Below are 23,237 nucleotides of genomic sequence, written 5' to 3'. Positions count from 1 at the left end.
ATAGGAAAGGTTTTTCTAATTTATTGAGAAACAATGCCCAGGTCAGCAATGCATGACAATAAACATGTGGTTCATTTGTCCCCTCAAGTTACATAAACCAACACAGCGTGGACACACACAACTCCGGTGACGCCGGTGACGTGTAGAAAAGCGAAAAAAGTGTTTCCATTACACTTTTGCGATACACGTTTGTATCGATACGTCTCAAAAACCACCTCATGAGAGCGTAAAAACTTTGTAGCGATATTGGAGAGTTTTTTCGAAATGTAGGTGTTTCCATTACCAGTTTTTAATTTCGATGTTTAGGTTTTGCGCATTTCAAGGGGTAATGGAAACGCACCTACTGTTGATAGGATATTGATTTCTTTTTTAAGGGTATGGGGGTGGGACCAGGGCTTTTTACTTCCTGTAAAAAAAAACAAAAAACGACCACACTTTGTATAGTGTGTGTGTGTGTGTGTGTGTTGGCTGGACACAGGGCTGTCACTGTAACTCTTATCCCTACAGTGATAGCTCTTTTGAGTTCTTCCTGATGTATCCACTGTATGAGTATTTAATTTACAAATGTATTGTTAACACTGTATCATCTGAGAACATTGAACTGAATTGAAATGAAAGCTGTCAGCAGGAAATGGGCGCATTCAAATCACTTTATGAAGTGTAATTGGCAGCACCTTTTGAGGTACATATGATGTCAGGTATACGATGGCTCAGCCTCCCCAGCCTGCACGGATAAGCAAGTATAGAGACTATGGATACGTAGATGGATGGATTTGTAACACAGACTTGGTCTTGGCAAAGTAAGATATTCTAGATCAGTTTCCAATCTAGAAACTGAAACCTGTGGTTCAGGAGCTGGTTTGTGTTGGTGTACTAGGAAACTACAGGAGGGTGCATTCAAAGGCTCAGTGTTTTACCTAATGATTATGACTATGTAGTGTTTGCAGTAAACTATGAAATCTGTTGGACTGCTACTTGATGCAGACTGCAGCTCAATTACACCTCAGTTCCATTTCAAAAACTATAGTGAAAGACTGAGACATACTCAAGTGTCCTTGTAAAAAAAAAAGACAAATCACAGAGACAGTTGAAAGCTACCGATAGCTTTAATTAGAAATGAATACAGGCATTAAGTACACTCATCTGAAAGAGCTTTACAATTTGAACATTAATAATAAAGAAAAAGGATCAGTTTAAAAGAAAATGGAATCAATTAACATCCAGATCAAGAACAGTTCAAAGTTTACAAATACATGTTATCAGGTTACATGGACAATTCATATTGGACGGTTTTACATTTGTATTTTGTGGGGGGGGTGTACGGTCGGTTCACAGGATGAAATTGACCAACATGATACTCTTCAACTTGATGACTTGGTCATACACTCCAGATGAGATGAAAAATGTCTTCATGTGACCAACTGACCGTTTTGTCCAAACAGATTAGCTCAGATCAAAGTCATCTATGATATGGTTTTTGTACAAAGAAAGGCACAGAAAAGTGATTTGGTTGTAAAGTAACTCTCATTATGAAACAAGCTCTTCAATACCAATATATCCCAATATATGATGAGACATTCAGGCGCCCTAAATAAAGCAAAAAACTCTGAAGCGATTTCTCATTGCCACTTCTATTAACCTCAATGTAAATATCCTGCTTTTCATAGTTTTAATTGCTGACTGTAGTGCATTCATTGTGAGTGATTCAGTCAAGTGAGAGATACTGCCAAAAGTCATCAGTGTCCAAAAACAAAGGCAAAGCTGCACACTGCTATAATAGCTGGATTTGGATCAGAACAATCTAGTAACGTAGTAGTATACACAAAACCTGAGGAATTATTGGCAACAATCATCAGTCTACCTCACAGCAGGTGATAATGAAAAATATTATATTACATTTAGAATACTCACTGCCTTATATGTGGTAAATGGCGTATTTTTTGAAACTGCTTTTCAATTGAGACAAATTTACCACATCAGGTTTTAAATTACACCTCTTGTTTGGATTGAATTAAAAAGTTAGTTAACCCCAGCCAGCCATACAAGGTTATTATTTTATAATGTCTACTATTGTTGCGGTTGCAGTCGTAATCATATAAGTGCGTTTGTTGTCAGAGAGATGAGGAGGGTTACCGCTGACAGACACCGAAGGCATTACATCTTGGAGGCTGCAGCGATGGCTGAGGCTCCTGGACGGCTGTAAACCCGCACATTTGAGCTCTGTGGGAAACAGAGAGAGAGATGAAATCAGCTGCTTTTATTTGCAGAACACACACATACAGTGTAACAACGAACACCTCGCTGTATCAGAAACAAAATCTCACTCAGTGAAGCAATGTAACTAACTTCTGCATGATCTCACCATGAGGCTAAAGCTGATCCATACTTAGAATGACCTGTTTTCGATAAAGTTTGGAAGGGCAACACTTATTATATCAGAGAACATTTGAAAACATCTACTCTGACTTGTTTGTGAATCAAACTTTCTGCATATTCCAATATTATTAAAAGCCAGTTTATACCAGTCTTAAAACATTAGTTAAACACTACACACTGAGGCTGATGGACAAGTGAGGTTTTTTTATTTTTTTATTCTGACTTTTTAAGGAAATCACCAAAAATTTCAAATTCATCTTCTGGAGAACAATAAGTATCTACATACCCAATTATACTGTGATCCATCTAATCCAATAGTTGTCTCGACTAGACTAGACTAGACTAGACACATGTCACAGAGGCATCAACGTCTTTACCACTGATTCAGTGTCAAAGACATTTTGTGACAGTGCCAAAGGCTTTGTATTGTCAAGATCATAGACTGTAAAAAGAATGGACGTAGCGTCCGTGACGTCACCCATTGGTTTTGGGGAGTCGTTTTTGTGACTCAAATATGGCGGCCTGAACAGCGCCATGTTGGATTGGCCGGCCGAGAACCCGCCCACTGGCCTCGAAGCAGCTGTCCACGGAGCTGCTCGGACCTGTCACTCAACGTTTCCGCGCCCTGATTGGCCAGAATTTTAACCTAATAACAGTAAAACTGTAGAGTTAAAAAAAAATTCACCCCCCTCAGAATGTGTGCGGGGGTAGAAACTATCGATTGAGACGAAAAAACGTTCTGACACCAGGCTTTTAACATGTTTACTGAGGATGTAAAGTCGGTGATTTTAACATGGGGGTCTATGGGGAATGCTCCCTTCTGACACCAGCCCCCAGAGGAAGAAGAGGGGATTGCAGTTTTTTGAACGCGGAAGTGAGCTTCACTTCTCAGACCGACAACTGCCCCCTTGGTCAAGATTCACTCTGAATCAGCCACAGTTGTGTCTATAGGAGATACATGAACAAAGGGTGGAAACTGTCTCCAGCTGCAGTGAGGCTGTGTTTACCTTCTGGGCATCAGCATTGTGCTTGTTCAGAAGGGTCTGAACCCTGTTTCCATAGTCTGGATGGACCGCCTTCAAATTCTCCACCTGTGGAAAGAAGCAGACAAAGCTTCTCACTGTAATTGTCTGCCAAAAAACACACTTCTCATGAGCATTGTTTTTTTCTATTATCCTTTCACCTGTTTGAGGTGTTCAGGGCGTTTTTGAAAAAAAAGAGTTATGTCACATATTTCAGTGCACCAATCCCAATCTGTTTGCTTGTGTGTTTGGTCCCTGTTTTAAGTTTTATTCCTATTTATGTCTTTAGTAGTGTATCCATTAAGTAGAATGTTTTTTAGTTACTGTATAATAATAAGAATAGCTGCTCCGGTGTTCTCAATATTCAGTTTAACCCTCTGTAATGGTTGCCATCACCTTTGGTTGATGTTTTCATGCAATGAAACTTGTAGCCAGACCACAGCACTAAGTAAAGAACTTGCTTTAGGGAAGTCAATGCTTTTGCACAAAGCCACAGAGCTTCATATTGTAAACTACAGATGGGTGTGAGTGGAGGAGGCACAAAAAAAAGCTATTGTTGCTACTTTTAAAATCTCTGGTGGTTCGCTGTAGGTGTACTATGACGGATAAATCCAAGTATGAACCCAATAAATATGGATCACAGTTGAAGAAAGTGGTTGATGTGCTTCTTTCACATTTAAATTAAAATACTTTGCACAGTTCAATTCTTGATCCCGTCCTTTATCTCTTTAAGATTCATTTTCTCAGTAGTCCAAGAAAAAAATTATAATTACTACTATATTACACTATAGGTACTACACTGCCTGTCTTCATATACAACCACATTGATTTTGTGTTGTTCTCCTGTTTTTTGTTTTTTTAAAATCTTTTTTTAACGGTTTGTTTTAAAGTTTGTTTTGAATTCTTTTAACATTTGAATGTTAAAGCTTTTGCTTCTCCCGCTTTCCCTTTCGGTCATGTGTATTGTATTAATTGGATTGAGATGATGTGTGATGATGATGACTAATTGACATGCCCGAAATGAACCAAATAAATAAATGTTTGTAAAACACTTTGAAACTGCTGTTTGTGACCTACATTTTACTCACAACCACATAGCCACAAACATTTCCAGCACCAACCACTGCACATGTGGTTTAATGACATAGCAGCTCTGAATTGCAGGAATTGGTTCACCAACCTGATAGTTATAGTGATAGCCATCACCCTTATAAAAATGTATTTAAAAATTAGATCTTAGAAATCTTTTGCCATAGCTCACGTAATCAAATACATTTTTTTTTAGATTTAGATTAGCACCACAGACTCACCATGCGCTTCTGGATGAAGAGCTGGGCTCCCTTCAGGGCCCCTGCCATATTCTGGCACAGTCTCTGGCGCTCCTCTTCATTCAGCACTTGGGTGTAAAAGGCACAAACCTGCAATCACACACAATTGTGGTTGTTTTGGGCTAAGCAGTGGACAGGAAGTGTAAAATGGGTTTAAACAGCATTTTTTTTGCTGAGGACAACTGATAACTAGAATAGATAACTATATTTCTTTCCAGCGAGGTGACAAGATGTTGCCTCAATCACCGTGTTGGAACAGATGTAGACAGCCTGGTTAATCTTATTTGAATGAATGTTGTGATCTACTGCACGGCTTTATCCAAAGAGACACTTTTCTTGGTTGAGATGTGGTTTTGGAAAAGTAAAAAAATAAATAAAAAAACATACATGCATCACGCAGCCTCTCATGCCAACCGAACACGGTTTGCACTGCGCCCACCTCGGGCCATGGCTGAGGTGCCATCACAGCGCAGGGCAGTACGTTCTGGCGCCGTGGTAGCACATACACACTGAATAGGTTTCCCACAGGCCGCCTGCGCTTTGCGTGTTTGGTGTGAAACGGGCTTCAGGATACGTTGAGTCCAAGTTGCATTTACCTCATGCACACTGTTTGACCCTTTTTTAAACTTCAAATCTGCAGAAAAGCTCATAAAACCAAAACAACACTGATTTCCTCTAATGCATTTCAGTGGACGTCCAGGCAGACAATGTCCAGGACAATGAATGAGAATGGCTATAACCACTGTGATGATTGAGGAATGGTCAAATTTTGTGAGTTGTCAGCATCAAAGCAAGACTCAACTTTATGGCATCATTAAAGCAGGAGTAAGGTGAATGTTCGTGTTAATCTAAGTCTTAGATAGTTGTATCTTCCGACAGCAATCACTTCTATAGAGTGTTTGGTCTGAAACACGGGTCTGTCAGTCACTCTGCTCTGCTCTGAGCCCAGGAGAAAACTTTCCTTGTATCCTACAACCTTTATCCAATGAGGAGAGAGAACGGCATAAAGGGGCAGTCCTCTCTGTGTGTGCAGCCAAGGGATGCGCCTGAATGTGGTGACGTAGGGACGAGGACCAATAGATCCATGACGAGGGCGGGGGCTGCTAACTCCATCTGCTGACAGGAAGTTAGCCAAAACCACCGGATCGCTTACTGAAGCTTTAAGGTTCTGTACGTTTGGGAAGCACGGCACAAACATGCAGATACAAGTGGTGGTTTATATGAACCTGTGTGGTGTTGTCTTCGTCTGAACTGTTCCAACGGCCCACATCTGCAGACACCTTGAACTTAGACTCCACAAACTGAGGCTGGGTTTCTGGTGCGCTGAAGCTGTTGGGATAGTAGTTTGGAGCTCCACCTAGAGGCCAGACAGACCAAACACAGTCATGTGGGACAAAAATGGGCAGTTTAATTCTGTACAACACTTTCCAGAGACAACTGAAAGAAATCAATCTGAGATTTAACTAGGAGCCACTGAGGCTGCTGAAGGACAGGAGTGATGTGATTCATGATGATGAGTCAAGCAGTTGAGGTCTGGACTAGTAATAAAGGTGAAGTTACTCATCCAGTCTATCCATCTATCTATCCGCAGTAGTGTGGATGGATAAAGGAGCAATGACCAAAAATAGAGTCTATGGCTCTGCTCTGAAACACAGAGGTTTACTGTCAGGAGCTTTGTGCCATGAGTGTGACATAATAAGACCTTGTATTTGGGATCATTGATATATTATGTTTAACATGTTGAAGCCAAGTACTGTTACTGTAACATCCTGTTGAAATACTCTGATAGGTTGGTACCGTGTCAAGTAGTCTGCCTCAAATGTGACATCACTCATGGTCACATTTTGTTGTAATTACTATTTTCACTGTTTGGTTTTCCTGTATTTAGATTGTGTTCTATGTTGGTTCTTCCTCCCACTGTCCAAACACATGCACACTAACTGGAGACCCTAAATTGCCAATGATTGCATGAATGTGATGTGTGTTGTTCATCTCTATGTGTCAGCCCGACTGGTGACCTGTCCATTTAGCACTTCTGGTTCCCTCATCTAAAAGTCAATAACTTTTTTGAATGGGATTTTGGTAAAATACCTCACATTAGGTCTGTGGTTAACAAAAGCTTTTAAAAGCGAGTTTCAGGTTTTGTTCTAGGTCATAAATACCCTACTTGTGAATTTTGAACCTTTTACGTGTCGTAAAAAAGGCGGTTGCTAACAAGTTGCTGAGTGTTCTTATGGATGTTATTTTATGTTATCTATAGCTTTTCAACAAGTAAAAACAATCCAATTTCCCCATTATACAATATTTTTAAGATAAAGGAGAGCTTAGTGGTGGTGACGTCAGTCATGTGAACGTGTAGTAGTCCGTTGAAGCCTAATGTTAGCTTTTTAGTTCGCATTTAAGTTTCAAATACGGTATAAAAGGTGTTCATATGTGAAGATTATCTCGCTGAACAAAACTTGTAAGTATCATAAACTTGTGTTGATTTTCTGACATCATCCAAAACGCAATGCAAAAATCCCATTCACTTTCTTTTCTGGGAACCAGCGCGATGCTAAACTTCTGGGTTTTGACGTCAGCCCTGGCACACTCTATCGTATGGATTCTACCTGGTGAGACACCTGGGTGCTGCTATATTATACAGTACATTGAATAAAAAAAGATGAATTTATGTGCCCTTAAAGTAAGGACTGGTGTCCATCCTTGTTATTGTACGCAGAATACAGACCCACGTAATAATCTATGACTTACCTTGGTTGTCAAACATACACATGGGACCATCACGCTGGTAGTTGGACACACGGGCCCTGAAGGGACAGTTGACTGGGAGCTGCAGGTAGTTGGCTCCCAGCCGGTGTCGATGTGTGTCTGGGTAGGAGAAGAGACGTCCCTAGACAAAGACATGAGAGAAGACAGGGCATGTGCATCTCTGTACTGTCAAACAGGCCATTCACACTAAAAGCTGGTTTATGGTCTGTTAGAAATAAGAGCATCCAACTTAGCATAGCTGTTATAAATGTTAAGTTTCAATTCATTATTTTATGTTCTGTTGGGTACTTTTATTGTGAAAAGTCCTTAAGAGGATGTAAAGGGGTGTAAGCAGATGTATGTGGTTCTTTATGCTGAAAAAATATGTCCAAACAATAGATGAAACAAGGTCCCAGTTTTTAACAGGAAATTATGGGATAACACATTTTAGTACAATAACAGGAGCAAAGTATAGTTTTCTATAGAGAGCTTAATCATTTGTTTAAATCTGCTGTGCTACCTGCAGCATCTTGTCGGGGCTCGGCTCGATGCCTGGTGGCATGTTGCTGGGGTCAAAGGCCAACTGCTCCACCTCTGCAAAGTAGTTGACTGGGTTCCTGTTGAGAACCATTCTGCCCACTGGGATCAATGGGAACTCCTTATGTGACCAAACCTGACAGGGAATAAATACTTGGTTAGCTGTGACAAGAGCTTTCCCACCATTCATCCCTCCAGCCCAGGGTTAGGGTTAGTGCAGTTCATTAATAAGTGGCTTCTTCCATCAAGACATGAAACGGCAATACAAAAGTTCCACGTGAAAGATCAAAGATATTTCCAACAAGTTGTAGCTACTTTGTCTGTCTTTTCCACGTTGTTGACTAATCATTTTTGTTGAGCAAATCATTTTTGTTGGCTATATATAATTGATGGATGATAGCATTTACAAAGATCACAGCAATTTTAACAACATTCTTAACATTTCCAATCACCCCTCTTTTTATAACTCATTATAAATAAATGTATTAATAAACACACATACTGATGAATTTCCCTTTGGGAATTAATAAAGTCATTCTCATTCTTATATCACAGTGTCTTGGAGAGACGGTCAGTCAAAATTGCAAATATTGCTGTCAAACTAGAACCAAACTAGTGATAATGTCAACAGCTTCACATAATAAACACATTTCAGTATTCTGCAACAGGTTATACAATAATTACATCTAGTGTTTACTTCCTTCATAACCTGCTGCAGAGGGATGCTGTACCTTGGTCAGATCAAAGGGGTCGAACTGGAACTTCTCGGCCTGCTCAAAGGTCATGACCTGGATGTAAAAGGTCCAGGATGGGAAGTTGCCATTGGCGATGGCATTGAACAGGTCTCCAATTGCATAATCTGGGTTGTTGGCTGCCAGCCGGTCTGCCTCCTCCACTGGGAGATTCTTTATTCCTTGATCAGTCTGGAAAAATGACATGGAACAGAAGTGAGCGATGCAAAATGGCAGGAGGATGATCTACAGAGTTAACCTGGGCTCAGACTGACCTTGTAGAGTTAACCTGGGCTCAGACTGACCCTGTAGAGTTAACCTGGGCTCAGACTGACCCTGTAGAGTTAACCTGGGCTCAGACTGACCCTGTAGGGTTAACCTGGGCTCAGACTGACCTTGTAGGGTTAACCTGGGCTCAGACTGACCCTGTAGAGTTAACCTGGGCTCAGACTGACCCTGTAGGGTTAACCTGGGCTCAGACTGACCCTGTAGAGTTAACCTGGGCTCAGACTGACCCTGTAGAGTTAACCTGGGCTCAGACTGACCCTGTAGAGTTAACCTGGGCTCAGACTGACCTTGTAGAGTTAACCTGGGCTCAGACTGACCCTGTAGAGTTAACCTGGGCTCAGACTGACCCTGTAGAGTTAACCTGGGCTCAGACTGACCCTGTAGAGTTAACCTGGGCTCAGACTGACCCTGTAGAGTTAACCTGGGCTCAGACTGACCCTGTAGAGTTAACCTGGGCTCAGACTGACCTTGTAGAGTTAACCTGGGCTCAGACTGACCTTGTAGGGTTAACCTGGGCTCAGACTGACCCTGTAGGGTTAACCTGGGCTCAGACTGACCTTGTAGGGTTAACCTGGGCTCAGACTGACCTTGTAGGGTTAACCTGGGCTCAGACTGACCTTGTAGGGTTAACCTGGGCTCAGACTGACCTTGTAGAGTTAACCTGGGCTCAGACTGACCCTGTAGAGTTAACCTGGGCTCAGACTGACCCTGTAGAGTTAACCTGGGCTCAGACTGACCCTGTAGAGTTAACCTGGGCTCAGACTGACCTTGTAGAGTTAACCTGGGCTCAGACTGACCTTGTAGAGTTAACCTGGGCTCAGACTGACCTTGTAGAGTTAACCTGGGCTCAGACTGACCCTGTAGAGTTAACCTGGGCTCAGACTGACCTTGTAGAGTTAACCTGGGCTCAGACTGACCCTGTAGAGTTAACCTGGGCTCAGACTGACCTTGTAGAGTTAACCTGGGCTCAGACTGACCTTGTAGAGTTAACCTGGGCTCAGACTGACCCTGTAGAGTTAACCTGGGCTCAGACTGACCCTGTAGAGTTAACCTGGGCTCAGACTGACCTTGTAGAGTTAACCTGGGCTCAGACTGACCCTGTAGAGTTAACCTGGGCTCAGACTGACCCTGTAGAGTTAACCTGGGCTCAGACTGACCTTGTAGAGTTAACCTGGGCTCAGACTGACCTTGTAGAGTTAACCTGGGCTCAGACTGACCTTGTAGAGTTAACCTGGGCTCAGACTGACCCTGTAGAGTTAACCTGGGCTCAGACTGACCCTGTAGAGTTAACCTGGGCTCAGACTGACCCTGTAGAGTTAACCTGGGCTCAGACTGACCTTGTAGAGTTAACCTGGGCTCAGACTGACCCTGTAGAGTTAACCTGGGCTCAGACTGACCCTGTAGAGTTAACCTGGGCTCAGACTGACCCTGTAGAGTTAACCTGGGCTCAGACTGACCTTGTAGAGTTAACCTGGGCTCAGACTGACCTTGAAGTGGAACTTGCAGTAGACGCGCTCTCCGTCAGCATTGACCAACTTGAACGTGTGAGAGCCATAGCCGTTCATGTGACGGTAGCCGTCAGGTAAACCTCGATCACTGAACAGGAACGACACCTGCACACGGAACATAGGACAGAAGACAAGGTCATGTAAAATAAGTATCATTACAGTAGGGCAAATGCTTCTGAATTCTACAATAGGAACAGCACACTGAAATACTAAATGACTTCAGGATATTTGCTGCATTTTATAGAAACAGTCATGTCAAGAGCCATGAACTGCTGCATCTTTCTTTGTGAGATGCTCCTCTGCAGCGCTGCAGCAGCTACCTGATGCAGGCTCTCAGGCCTCAGGCTCCAGAAGTCCCACACCATATCAGGGTCTTTCATGTGGGTTTGTGGATTGCGCTTCTGGGAGTGGATGAAGGACGGGAACTGCATGGAGCAAAAAGCACAGGTCAGCATGAAATATTTCACACTTCGGTAAAAATGTTGTGAAACCGATGTTTGTATCCGCAATAGATTCAATGGCTTAAAACCGCTTCTACACAGTCTTTACAGTTATTTTCATGTTTCAGACAAAACTTTAGATTGTTCGGCCGTAGCACTGTGCCCTCTCACCAGCAGGGCGTCCCTGATGAAGAAAATGGGCGTGTTGTTGCCCGTCAGGTCCCAGTTGCCCTCTTCAGTGTAGAACTTGACAGCGAAGCCTCGGGGGTCTCGCACAGTGTCTGCAGATCCCGACTCCCCCGCTAGAATAAAATGCAAATGAGAGATGATATTACCCTCCTATTGGCCAATTCATATTAATTAATAAGCACTGCACACACTGATTGTTCTACAAAACAAGTTAAAGTTATTTAATGATTGGCTTATTTAGATAAAGATAACTGGCATAATTATTTCAGTTGTTTAAAAGAAGAAAAAAAAACTAACAGATTGTGATGACACCCTGTTTCTTAAATGCTTTTTGTTAAAAATGTTTGTATTTAATTTACTTGAATGACATTTTAAGCTTCATTTCTCTGACTATAACTACTACCACTCATACTAATCTTCTTGACCATGCGAGCCAGTGAATGTACCCAACTAACACGCCCAACCCACAACCCACCTGTGGAAGAAAGATAACACATATGGTGCCAGTTTCATACAACTAACAACCATAAAAACAGTTTACACTTCAACTATAAGTGGCCTTGTTATTTAAAAAAAACAAAAAAACATGAAATCAAAGGTTATAGTTCTGTACGTGATAGAAATCTTTAAAGATTGGTATCATGTTGGTGAGGACATGCTATTAAGGTGTCCTTACACCATGATGCCAACTAGTGTGTGTGTTCTGCTGTGGCAGGGAGTCAGCATCTGTGTGTAGTTAAACACAGAGTTTTGTGGGCACTGGCAGCCCAAGGAGAGAAAACAAGACACCAAGTAAATACACCAGTTGAGGACCAGTGTATTAACCTGCTATATTTTCCTGATAAAAGAGCTAAAGCACCAAGGCAGGAACAAGATGAAACAACAAAGAAGCAGAGCCACAAGTAGTTACATTTTTTACTAATTGTAGTTTTTTCCCAACCTACCTCTTCTACAGAAAGAAATACGGCCCAGGTTTAGTAGTAGAACAAGAACAATGTAAGAAGAATCATGGTTTATCACAAATCACATCACTCTTACCCACAGTGGAGAAGCGGACACCGATAGGTGTAGTTTTGCCAACGTGCTCAAACACCTTGGCCTTGCAGTAGCGACTAATGTCATGAGTCACCTCAAAGTAGCCAAAAGCCCCTGCATCAGAGGGAAAAAATTCAAGCATCAGTTTAGACATGTCTGGTTTAAATATGTGAAGCGAACTGCTTGGTATAGCCAAGCACAGGAAGGCCGCTCCCACAGGAGAACAACAAACATGGCTTGTTCAATATCTGTCCTGTCTGTGACCTTGATCTGCAAAGCTAGCAAAGATTAGCATTAACTGGAGTTAATCCACAAACAAGAATGGCTGTTCATACTTTTCTGTCAGTTACTGCTGATGAAATATCTTCAACAATATGCTTTCTGTGACAGGAACCATGCTACATTATTTAGTACCCTGCTGTGTTGTGTAGTGTAATGTTATGTTGCATCGGAGAAAACTGATGGCCGCCCAACACTCACCTGCACCTTTGGCATGCACCACTCTCTCTGGGATTCGCTCCCTGTCAAAGTGAGCCATCTCGTCTGTGAAGACCACATCTTGGACCAGCAGTGGGCCCCGGGGTCCTGCAGTCTGCAGGTTCAGCTTGTCTCCAACAGGATGGCCGGCCCCAGTGGTCAGGGTGTCTGGCCTCTGATGTAACCAACAAAACATAAACATATATATAATAAGATGCTTATGTCAGACCCATTACAAAGAGCTCCATCATAGTATACATGCTGCAAATAAGAAGGTTTTTAGTTCATGCATTAAATGTCCATTAATAGTCTTGACTGCAAAACCATTGGAGGCCAGGCCAAGGAGTCTACAATTACATCTTCAGAGGTCTTGTTTTGTTATTGACAAAACCAAGTGATCTGAGACTAATTAATCACTAATGCAAGCATCTTTCTGCAGCTAGCACGGCACTGGTGGCGAAAATCTATGGATATCTACGAAATTAATGAGCCAATATCAAATGATCCAGAATCAAAGAGGCATCTCATCTCCTTGTCTTTATTTTCCACAGCTGTAAATTATTTTCAGAGGTGAACTCTACTTGACACTAGTTGTTTGCTCTGTTGTGTTGCATAACTGACAGGGTTGAAGTTCAACCACAAACATACTGAAGGCTAAGTTACCACTGGACAGTGACCTACTTCACATCTCCCCGGGAAGTAACCACTCACCCTCAAAGCCCTAAAAGCCCCAAAAGCCCTAAAAGCCTTCCAGCTGTGTTTATTTACTGTCAGGCCAGCTGTTTAGCCCTGTAACGTTAACCGGGCTAACGGCTGTTTAACCGGGCTAACGGCGGTGGCTCTGTAGCCCGGTGCAATAAAACAAAAGGTCTGAAACAGCTCCGCCAGCAGCACCAACCCGACAGGGAAACTTGTACTAAGGTGTCTCAGTTCATGCTTCAGACGCTATCTCGCTTTCTGGTGGGGCGTTAGGTTAAGGTAGGTTAGCTGTTAGCTGCTGTGAGCTGTTTGTTACCCTGAACGACCTCTCACCCATTTACCCCATTTACCCCCGTCAGGCAGTCAGGCAGGGCAGATACGGACCTGAGAGGCTCTGTTCTCCTTCCACAGCTTCATCTGGTCCGTGGTTTTCTCTCTGGAGTCTCCGCTGTCCGCCATCTCGACGTCTGGACCGCAGGGCAGCAGAGGTAGCGGGGGGAGAAGAGCCTGATCGATGCCGTCCCGATGCCTCAACTATCCTTCCTGGACCTGGACTTTGCTCGATGTAGCCCCGCCCCCCTGGTGCCCCCTCCGCTGATTGGCTGTAACCCCGCCACCCCTCCCGGTGCCCCCTCCGCTGATTGGCTGTAACCCCGCCCCCCTGGTGCCCCCTCCTCTGATTGGCTGAAACCAGGAAGCTGACCTACTTTTGAGACGAGACGAGAGAGCACCAAACCAAAGATCGTCTATTGTCATGACTCAGTGTCGCATTGATGCTTTGCCCTGTTTTCCCCAAAAGCCTTACTCAAAGTTAAAAAACAAAAAAACAGAGTATAAACTAAAATAATTCAGATCCCAGGACATTTTTTTTCTGCAGTCACTTGATAAAATTGAGGACACTAGTTTCTGAAAAAGTGATGTGAGCCGTTGACTATAAAGCTCATGAGCAGTTGCCATAGGGAGTTGCCCATATTTTTTGGGTGAGAAATGAGAAAGCTACAGTGTTTAATGTATAACTGCATTAGTTTAATTTCTTAAGAGATTTGACTGTGAGGTATGAATTGCCATTTTGTCCTGTACATTTTACAATTAATTAGTAGGCCTAGGCCTACAACTGCCGACTCAGCACCAGGACACAGGCTACAACCAGGTTTATAACAGTTTTCTCACTGAGAATTATGGGTATTTTTACTTGTGGAGTTCAATTAAATCTGATTAACCCCAAACACAGTGGAAGTTTTTGACTGTTGAACTCTTCTTTGGCAGTACAGAGAAAAAGGGGCAGGTGAGACATCGTCCTTTTTTATCTCCTCTCAGATTCCAACAAAGGTAAACAAGTGGTCAGACAGTTACTGCTGAATTGCTTTTATTTCAAACAGCATTCACACAATACACTGTATTCTTGAGGCACATTCACATCAAGTGCTAAATAACGTCATGCATGGTCAAATGTAGGCTACAGCTTTGTTGAACTGAATGCAAATGCTGATTGTAAATGAAAATATTGCTTCATTATTTGGCACAGTAGGAAACATTGTCTATTACATGACCACAGGTGTGTTATGTTTGGACTGATTTTCAAAGTGAGGTGAGGAGTGTGGTCAGAACAGAAGAATAGATTATGGTGGGGGAAGAAATCACAGCAATGAATGAGGCTGATGATAGCCTACTTTTAGCAGATATTTCACATGATAATTCACATTCAAAAGTTACAACAAAACATCACTATTGCACAATGTTTTAAAGAATACCTCAGACAGATAAAAATCCACCTTCTGACATTCTGACTTTTACAAGACTCTTGTCACATTAGCAGTAATACGAGAAAAGCTAAAATGAGTGTGACAAGGGTCTGGTAAAAAAAAACAAAAAAAGAACTACAGATTCAATTCAGAATACCAAGGTGTCGCCTCTAACGTAAAAGAAAGTGTAAACCCTTTCAAAGGGGTTAGTATACTTTATATCACATGTTAGATTCCCAGAGGTGTTTTAATATTAATTATTTGATGAGCAACAGTATCTGAGTTAATTATAGGGTTGTATGACGTTGGACTTTGAACAATGAAACATGATTTGCATCCAGAATTAAGAGGAAAAAATGTCAGTGAGGAGACTGTTGTAATAATACTATTTACACTCTTCATTATGCTTATGCAACTGGTATCGCATTAGTTATGGTAAAAATAGAACATGATATTTATATGCTGATTACATCTGATTTGGCCACCCTGTAACAACTGCTACAAATTACAATTATTTCACCTGGATAAGAGTACCTGGATTTTTTCTTCTTTTTTTTTCTCTTCGTAAAGCACAATAAATACTGAACATACCAAAACCTCCATTATTTGTCAGTCTGACTGTTAACAAATTACACAAGCAAATCCAATAGAGCTAAATCCACTCGGCTCTAGAACCGCTACGAAATCAATCACATAGGCGCAATCAATAACTAGTTTGAAAAAGACAAATGAGAGTTTTCCTGAAAGAGAAGTGATCTCACCCCTCCAGTCAAGTTCAGTTCATTCTCTAGACAGCTGGGATAGGCTACAACCGGAGGAGGCTCCATGCAGGGGGTGGGCAGGGGTCGGGGGGTGGGGAGTGGCTCACCTTCTCTTAATTAAAACTGACTTCAAAGTCTAAAATTACATTTCTCATCAAGGCTTTTGAGGGGGAATCAGGATTCAGCCTTACTGATGTAGGAGCTCGTAGTTAAACCACAATAGTTACTTTCTGTGGGTTATGTGAACAGTTCGGGGCTTGTAAAGCCACAGTGCATCCTCACCAGAGTGACTTAATAAAGGCAGAATATAAACATAGAGTTGATCCTTGTACACCCACACACAAGCAGTTCAGACACTTGTTTTTCAGATTACACCCACTTACATGAAGATAAGGTGTCTACTCCAATTTGTTACCCAAAAAAAAGCCACCTGAGTGACAAAGACCACACACACTCCCCCCCTGTGGGCCGTGGTCTTACCAAAACAGTCTCACACACACTCCCCTCCTGTGGGCCGTGGTCTCCCCTCCTGTGGGCCATGGTCTTACCAAAACAGTCTCACACACACTCCCCTCCTGTGGGCCGTGGTCTTACCAAAACAGTCTCACACACACTCCCCTCCTCCCCTCCTGTGGGCCATGGTCTTACCAAAACAGTCTCACACACACTCCCCTCCTGTGGGCCGTGGTCTCACCAAAACAGTCTCACACACACTCCCCTCCTGTGGGCCGTGGTCTCACCAAAACAGTCTCACACACACTCCCCTCCTGTGGGCCGTGGTCTCACCAAAACAGTCTCACAGATTCGACAATGGCACCAAACAAGGGGAGAGAGGAGAGGAATATGAAGAGGTGAGTGTTTTAATTGAAACAGGTCTGGTATATGCACAGGGGGCAGGAAGGCAGGACTAGATCCTGCAGAGGGGGCAGGAAGGGGGCAGGAAGGCAGGACTCGATCCTACGCAGAGGGGGCAGGAAGGGGGCAGGAAGGCAGGACTAGATCATACGCAGAGGGGGCCGGAAGGGGGCAGGAAGGCAGGACTAGATCCTACGCAGAGGGGGCAGGAAGGGGGCAGGAAGGCAGGACTAGATCCTACGCAGAGGGGGCAGGAAGGGGGCAGGAAGGCAGGACTAGATCCTGCAGAGGGGGGCAGGAAGGGGGCAGGAAGGCAGGACTAGATCCTGCAGAGGGGGGCAGGAAGGCAGGACTAGATCCTGCAGAGGGGGGCAGGAAGGGGGCAGGAAGGCAGGACTAGATCCTGCAGAGGGGGGCAGGAAGGGGGCAGGAAGGGGGCAGGAAGGCAGGACTAGATCCTGCGCAGAGGGGGGCAGGAAGGGGGCAGGAAGGGGGCAGGAAGGCAGGACTAGATCCTGCACAGAGGGGGCAGGAAGGGGGCAGGAAGGGGGCAGGAAGGCAGGACTCGATCCTGCAGAGGGGGGCAGGAAGGGGGCAGGAAGGCAGGACTAGATCCTGCAGAGGGGGGCAGGAAGGGGGCAGGAAGGGGGCAGGAAGGCAGGACTAGATCCTGCAGAGGGGGCAGGAAGGGGGCAGGAAGGGGGCAGGAAGGCAGGACTAGATCCTGCGCAGAGGGTGCCACATGGACACGGGCTTCCTCAGAGTGGCCAGCATCTGGTTCCAGTGGGTGATGCCCATGCCGCTGGCCTCGGGGCCGATGATCACGTGCCCCAGGTTGTCGCCCCGGCCGTCCTCTGTGGCCTCGGCCACCGTCACCCTCAGCGACAGCTCCTGCAAACAGCACAATGTGGTTACACAACCTGCCGCGTGAGCATGACTCAGCAGCTACGTTTACAATGCGGCTCATCCAGATCTCTGTGGGATCCATTTCATCCTCATATGCAGTAAAAAAAAACATTTGATAGTTTCACCATTTGAAGCATTTTAACCTCATCACCTTTGATTTTATTGCCGTTTCACTAATTTTCTAAAATGTGAGAGCAATTCCATTTTTTGGGCTTTAAAATTTTTATCGACTGGTCCGTGCATTTAAAATTTTACAGCAGCTGGAGAATTTCAGTTGTCACAGGCTAGTTATGTTTATATCAGGATTTTAGCCTCCGTGGCAGTTGGCTGGATGGCGGTAGTGATGGCAGTGCCTCTCTCTCTCTGTTAGTGCACCAGTCTGGTCCAGATGGAAATATTTCAGTAACTACCGGATGGATTGTCATGACATTTGGTTCACGCGTTCATTCTACCAACTCCAATTTACAATAACCACAGGGATCCCTTTAGTTTTCCTGTATCACCATCATCAGGTCAACATTTAAATCTTTCCTGCCCCAAAAAACCATTGACAATCCTGCTGGCTTCACGCTAAATTAAATTTCCACGCTGACATTTAGCTCAACACAGCCTCGTTAGTCTCATAGATTCTTCATCCATACTGATATTTGTATTACTATATTGGTATTTTATAATATTATATTCTTATTTAATTAACCTTTATTAAGCTGTGAAATCAATGTAGTGAGGGCACTTATCTCTTTTACAAATAGACCCATTAAACACACATTCTGTTATATATGTTTGGTACAATAAAATAAGAGCTAAAGAGAAAGGCTTATGTGTTTCTAGCTATGATATGGTAAACAGTTATCATGAAAAATACAACATGCTGTCTACTTAAAGGGGAATTGCTGTTTTTTACAATCTGGACCGTATTTCTAGCATAAAATACGATTATTTACCCACCCAGATAACTTTGGTGTCATTACAAGTCGTTCCGACGAAATTAGATCCAGCTGAGAGCCGCGTATATCCGTATAATGCTAGTACACGGGGCAGCACGATGCAGCCTCTAAACAACACATTATCTGCAGAGAAACTCCTTCATTTCACCAATATTTAGTTCTGATAGGCTAGTGCTATTCCCCTCTGAGTCCGGGGTTAGCTGTTATCAACATCCGGGGTCTGTAGGTTGACCTACTGACCTCTGACCTGGATGATGTCATCTCTGAGCGCCGCGCGGCTTGTTTACCTGAAAGTTGCTAATGCTACTGTAATGCTATGGTTCGTTTCTGCGTGTTTCCGACTAACGCAACCTGGACTTACTGAAGCTCTGGCTAGTTGCATGGAATCATTATTATCAGAATGAGCCGGGCGGCGCTCAGAGATGACATCATCCAGGTCAGAGGTCAGTAGGTCAACCTACAGACCCCGGATGTTGATAACAGCTAACCCCGGACTCAGAGGGGAATAGCACTAGCCTATCAGAACTAAATCTTGGTGAAATGAAGGAGTTTCTCTGCAGATAATGTGTTATTTAGAGGCTGCATTCTGCTGCCCTGTAGACTCCATTATGTGGATATATGCGGCTCTCGGCTGGAGCTAATTTAGTCGGAACGACTTGTAATGACACCAAAGTTATCTGGGTGAGTAAATGATCGTATGCTAGAAATAAGGTCCAGATTGTAAAAAAATAGCAATTCCCCTTTAACATATCAACAATATTGCACAACTTTTAGTATTCTTTCAGTAATGTACTGTTGCTAGGATTACTATAGCAACATGTTTCTGGTATCACACCTCCTCTTTCTTATCTTTTTCCTTGACCTACATTCCTCCTGCAGATCAGTTCACACTGCATCATTCCCTCAGCTAAGAAACAGTTCAGGCCAGTCTGAGCGTCACCTGCAGGACGAGGGACGGCACTGAGAAGATCATGGCTTCATTGAAGATGGGGTTGGTGTCGTCCCTCTTGGTGGAAGTCTTCTTCTTGCTGATCTTCCTCCCGTCTTGCAGGAGGTAAACTTTGACAAATGGATCTGAGGAAGAGAATGAGGGGATGAACGATGAACGATTACATCTGCACCTCTGGCCTCTAAAACACAACCTACACACACACACACACACACACACACACACACACAGACACACAGACCCCTCACGCAGTTTGTAGTTAAAGCAATAAACCCCTCATTACAGAGTGATCAATTAGAGGCACAGTCATGTAAGCACAATTAGCTCTGTGGATGATAATGACACTGTTTCAGCCGGTGACCTTTATCGGTACAATGTTAGAGTGGCACTGATGTGGACATTTAATGTGATGAACAAGTCAATTAAATCGCATCTGCCTTTCCGGGCGACAATAAATGCATCTTCTGGGAGTTGGCATTAGGAGTCTGTTATTACTAAGTCACTCAGTGTTGCGTTCAGTGGCGAGATGCAGAGGCGCTGTTTGTGAACAGGCAAGGCAGGCAACTGCTTGGGGCCCCGAGCCATTAGGGGGCCCCCGAGGGTCGGGGCTCGAGGGCAGTTTTATCGACAGAAATATCTCAAAATGCGCTACCCGCAGTGACCGCACCCCCCTCCCCGTATCGTCGTATAGCGTCGATTTGCAATTACATCTCAGTGGGAAACCCCCCTAACGGGGCCCCATGTCATTCTCCGGACCTGATCCCAGCTAACGTCAACCTGTATGATGCACCTTATCACTGGGAGTTTCTAATGAAGCCGAGGGAAAAAGAAGAGTCCACCTGGGAGCAAGACGTGAAGAAAAAAGAGGCTGAAGTAAAAAAAGAATGCAAGACAGTGGTGGTAAGTGGAGCAGAGTGTAACGTGAACAGTAAATAACTGTTGAACAAATGCTAATAGTCTAACTGGGAGACACTTGAATAGCAGCTAATGTTAGCTTCAGACCAGTGGTGACCAGGCTACTTCACGTTTACAGTCAGTCAGTCAGTTAGCGAGTGGGACTGCACCTGACTGAGGGACTCGGTGCGTGCGGTTCTGGTGCTCCACTCGGTTACGGTCGTTAAGTGACAAAAAAAAAAAAAAAAAAAAGCAAGTTAACTTAACGTGGTCTCCTTGGCAGCAAGTAACAACACTATTAACTTGCTAGGTAGCAGGGTGACATAGTAAAGTTATGTTACAGTATTGAAGTGAGTAGCCTATTATTATAATAATAATATGAAAGTGTAAAAGTTAACAAGCTATTGGTGCTATGAAAGCTATGCCCAAGGAAAACATTTAAAAATCACTCTCTTATCTCTCCTCAGGATTATTATTTGATTTTCTGACAGCAGCAAAACAAGTGCTCCCAGTGCTGACAGTGAAAACTGTAAGTGTATATTGTCATAAAGAATCTTTAGAGGGCATGGTATTATCAATTAAAGTAAAACTGTCTTTTGTTTTTTTGTCATATAGCCTATCAGTTGAACGTCCACCTCCAGTGAGACAGCAACACCTGCCCATCATGAAGACAACATGTCACCAGCTTACACCATAACTGGACATTTTGAATAAAAAAGTTTAAATTTCATACATTTTTTGTTGGTGTTCGATTATTTATAAAATGACGGTGATAAACACTGGTTGGAGGGCCCCCTGGGGATTTTTGCTTAGGGCCCCAGCAGACTCTAAAATCGCCTCTGGCGAGATGTGAGTCATTTGGAAAGATGCAGACATATTTAATGGCAGAGAGACACAGACAGTCATGTTGATGCAGTGCAGAGGTCACACAGAGAGACAGAGTCACTCGAGCTGGTTCACACCGACTCACATCCACATCTCAAACAAACAGACCTGCGGTGTTCTTGCTGTTGGTCCACACCAGGTTCTTGCATTTGGCCACAACCACAGTGAGGCGCTCTGCTGTTGGCAAATAGCTGAGCGACAACAGGATCTCCCCGACTGCATCCACAGCCTGTGGAGCCAAACATTTAATAACATTACGTCAGCTGTGTCAGTCCAGATTATGGTTTGACAGAATTTACAGAATCATATTTCTAATATAGAAGCTAATTTCCACCCACCGCCTGAGGAGTTTAACCAATGAGCTCCTACTTGTGCTCTGTTGTCTAATCTCTAAATCAACAAAAGCTTAGTCTAAATGAATCAAGTGCAATGTACAAACTGTGAATTCTAATTTCATATTCAATCATCGTCATGAGTCAGAATGAGGAAATGAAAATCATAATTGGCAGATTTAATGATCTTTGGTTTCATTTAATTGTGTGTCATTTAAATGCAAATTTAATCAGTCAACTTGTAATAGCTTTTTTTTAATGAATGTTAAATCCATTAATTGATCATAATTAAACATGGAAAAAGCCTATAATTATTTGAGTGGCACATTCCACTCTCTACACACATGAACAGTCTTGAGCTGTTGTCTGTCATATTATGCGATGTTCAACACACTCCAGGAGGTATTAAGGTTTGGTTCTGTAAAAGATCTGTAATAAACTGCATCTTTTTTCATGTTTACCCTCCTAGTTTGAAGATGTTATAAAAAAAAAAACATGGTTGTTAAATATAGACTATAGTATCAGACTTAGATGCAAAACAAAAATATCACTATGTGTTGTCCAGTCTTTTAGCCTACACCAGGGCCCAGTTGTTCAAAAGATAATCTAATCGGATTTTGGATAATGGATTGGATCAAATCTTGAAAATGGGTTGTTCAAAACTAAAAACGGATTCTGAGATCGGATAAAATCACGTAATCCAATCTCGATTTTAATCTGGATCAAACCCCCAGTTTGTGTTGTTCAAAACTTTTTAGAGGGATTGGGATAACTTTGATCCAAAAAATCAGGATTATTCTGGTCCCAGCAGTCGGGTGGACTCAAGGTTGATTTCAGGAACAAAATGAGATTTAAATTGAGTTCAAACTGGTCAAATAAACAGTATTGTATACATTTATTGATTTATATTTTGCACCTGATTTTTAAATTATAACAGTGATAAAGTAAATAAAGTTCCAAACTACTGGATAATTAAATGACATGAACATGACATGAAGTTTGAATTTTGAAATTTGAAGTTTGAATTTCACAATGTTTTTGACTAATGTACTGTATATTTGCTTTTTTAAATTTATTTAAACAGCCAGACCAGATGGGGTCTGGCTGTTTAAAAGACACTGAAGAAACAACAAAGAGCACAGAAAACATTACGTACACTCCATTTTCAAATAAACACACTTTGAGTTACCCCATGCTGCTATTCTACCTGTTGAGCCTCGAGTACACAGTCCCATTTAAAACACTCATTATCCGGATTTGGTAATCCTGAAAAGTTTGTATTAGGATCAGACTTTTGAACAACTGGTGCACTTCATTTAAATAACAGTCAGTCAGAACTTCATTTGGGATTTTCTGATTTCATCCCTGCCATGCACTCATAATATACTGTGACCATATGTGTTAAAAGTGGTTTTATGAAATGTATTTTTACTATACCATCACCAACAGCCTTGCTTATGCCTTACATGCATGTAATCCACTTTTTTTTTTTACAGTAGTTTTTTAGTGTTGTATAAGGTGTAGTGTGGCTGATTGTCCAGCAGGTGGTCTCAGACACCACCATCCTGTCTTCCACAACATGTAGCTA

General features: G+C 42.9%; 2 protein-coding genes across 2 annotated transcripts in view; both read right to left on the bottom strand.

Moving 5' to 3' along the window:
• Positions 1-1,087: 1,087 nt before the first annotated feature.
• Positions 1,088-13,959, bottom strand: cat (catalase). The gene is made up of 13 exons (XM_085778534.1): positions 13,763-13,959; positions 12,683-12,854; positions 12,206-12,316; positions 11,150-11,280; positions 10,859-10,963; positions 10,518-10,643; positions 8,743-8,934; positions 7,995-8,147; positions 7,478-7,616; positions 5,953-6,083; positions 4,709-4,816; positions 3,384-3,467; positions 1,088-2,220 (listed from the first exon to the last, which is right to left on the bottom strand). The coding sequence occupies exons 1-13, from the start codon at positions 13,835-13,837 to the stop codon at positions 2,155-2,157; spliced, it is 1,593 nt and encodes a 530-aa protein (XP_085634660.1). The 5' UTR covers positions 13,838-13,959; the 3' UTR covers positions 1,088-2,154.
• A 3,481-nt stretch (positions 13,960-17,440) lies between these two features.
• The window catches only part of syt12 (synaptotagmin XII), a 33,019-nt gene continuing 27,222 nt past the window's right edge, over positions 17,441-23,237 (bottom strand). Inside the window, exons 6-8 of the mRNA XM_085778535.1 lie at positions 21,426-21,546; positions 19,530-19,663; positions 17,441-17,627 (exon numbers count right to left, since the gene is read on the bottom strand). Coding sequence (XP_085634661.1) covers positions 17,454-17,627; positions 19,530-19,663; positions 21,426-21,546 — 429 coding nt within the window. The 3' untranslated portion in view covers positions 17,441-17,453. The remainder of the gene's footprint in view (positions 17,628-19,529; positions 19,664-21,425; positions 21,547-23,237) is intronic.

This window comes from Trachurus japonicus, chromosome 6 (assembly GCF_045865225.1).
Source record: "Trachurus japonicus isolate A0001 chromosome 6, Traja_1.0".
In the NCBI taxonomy this organism is placed as follows: domain Eukaryota; kingdom Metazoa; phylum Chordata; class Actinopteri; order Carangiformes; family Carangidae; genus Trachurus; species Trachurus japonicus.
Note: the sequence above shows the minus strand (reverse complement) of the source record. Positions and strands in the feature narration are given on the sequence as shown.

Excerpts from the sequence above, each read along its gene's own strand:
- cat (XM_085778534.1), bottom strand. The coding sequence starts at position 13,837 with ATGGCGGACAGCGGAGACTCCAGAGAGAAAACCACGGACCAGATGAAG. Across the intron at positions 12,317-12,682 it reads GGTGCATGCCAAAGGTGCAG|GGGCTTTTGGCTACTTTGAG; the intron begins GTGAGTGTTGGG and ends CCTCTGATGCAG. Across the intron at positions 8,148-8,742 it reads ACCCCTTTGATCTGACCAAG|GTTTGGTCACATAAGGAGTT; the intron begins GTACAGCATCCC and ends ATTCCCTGTCAG.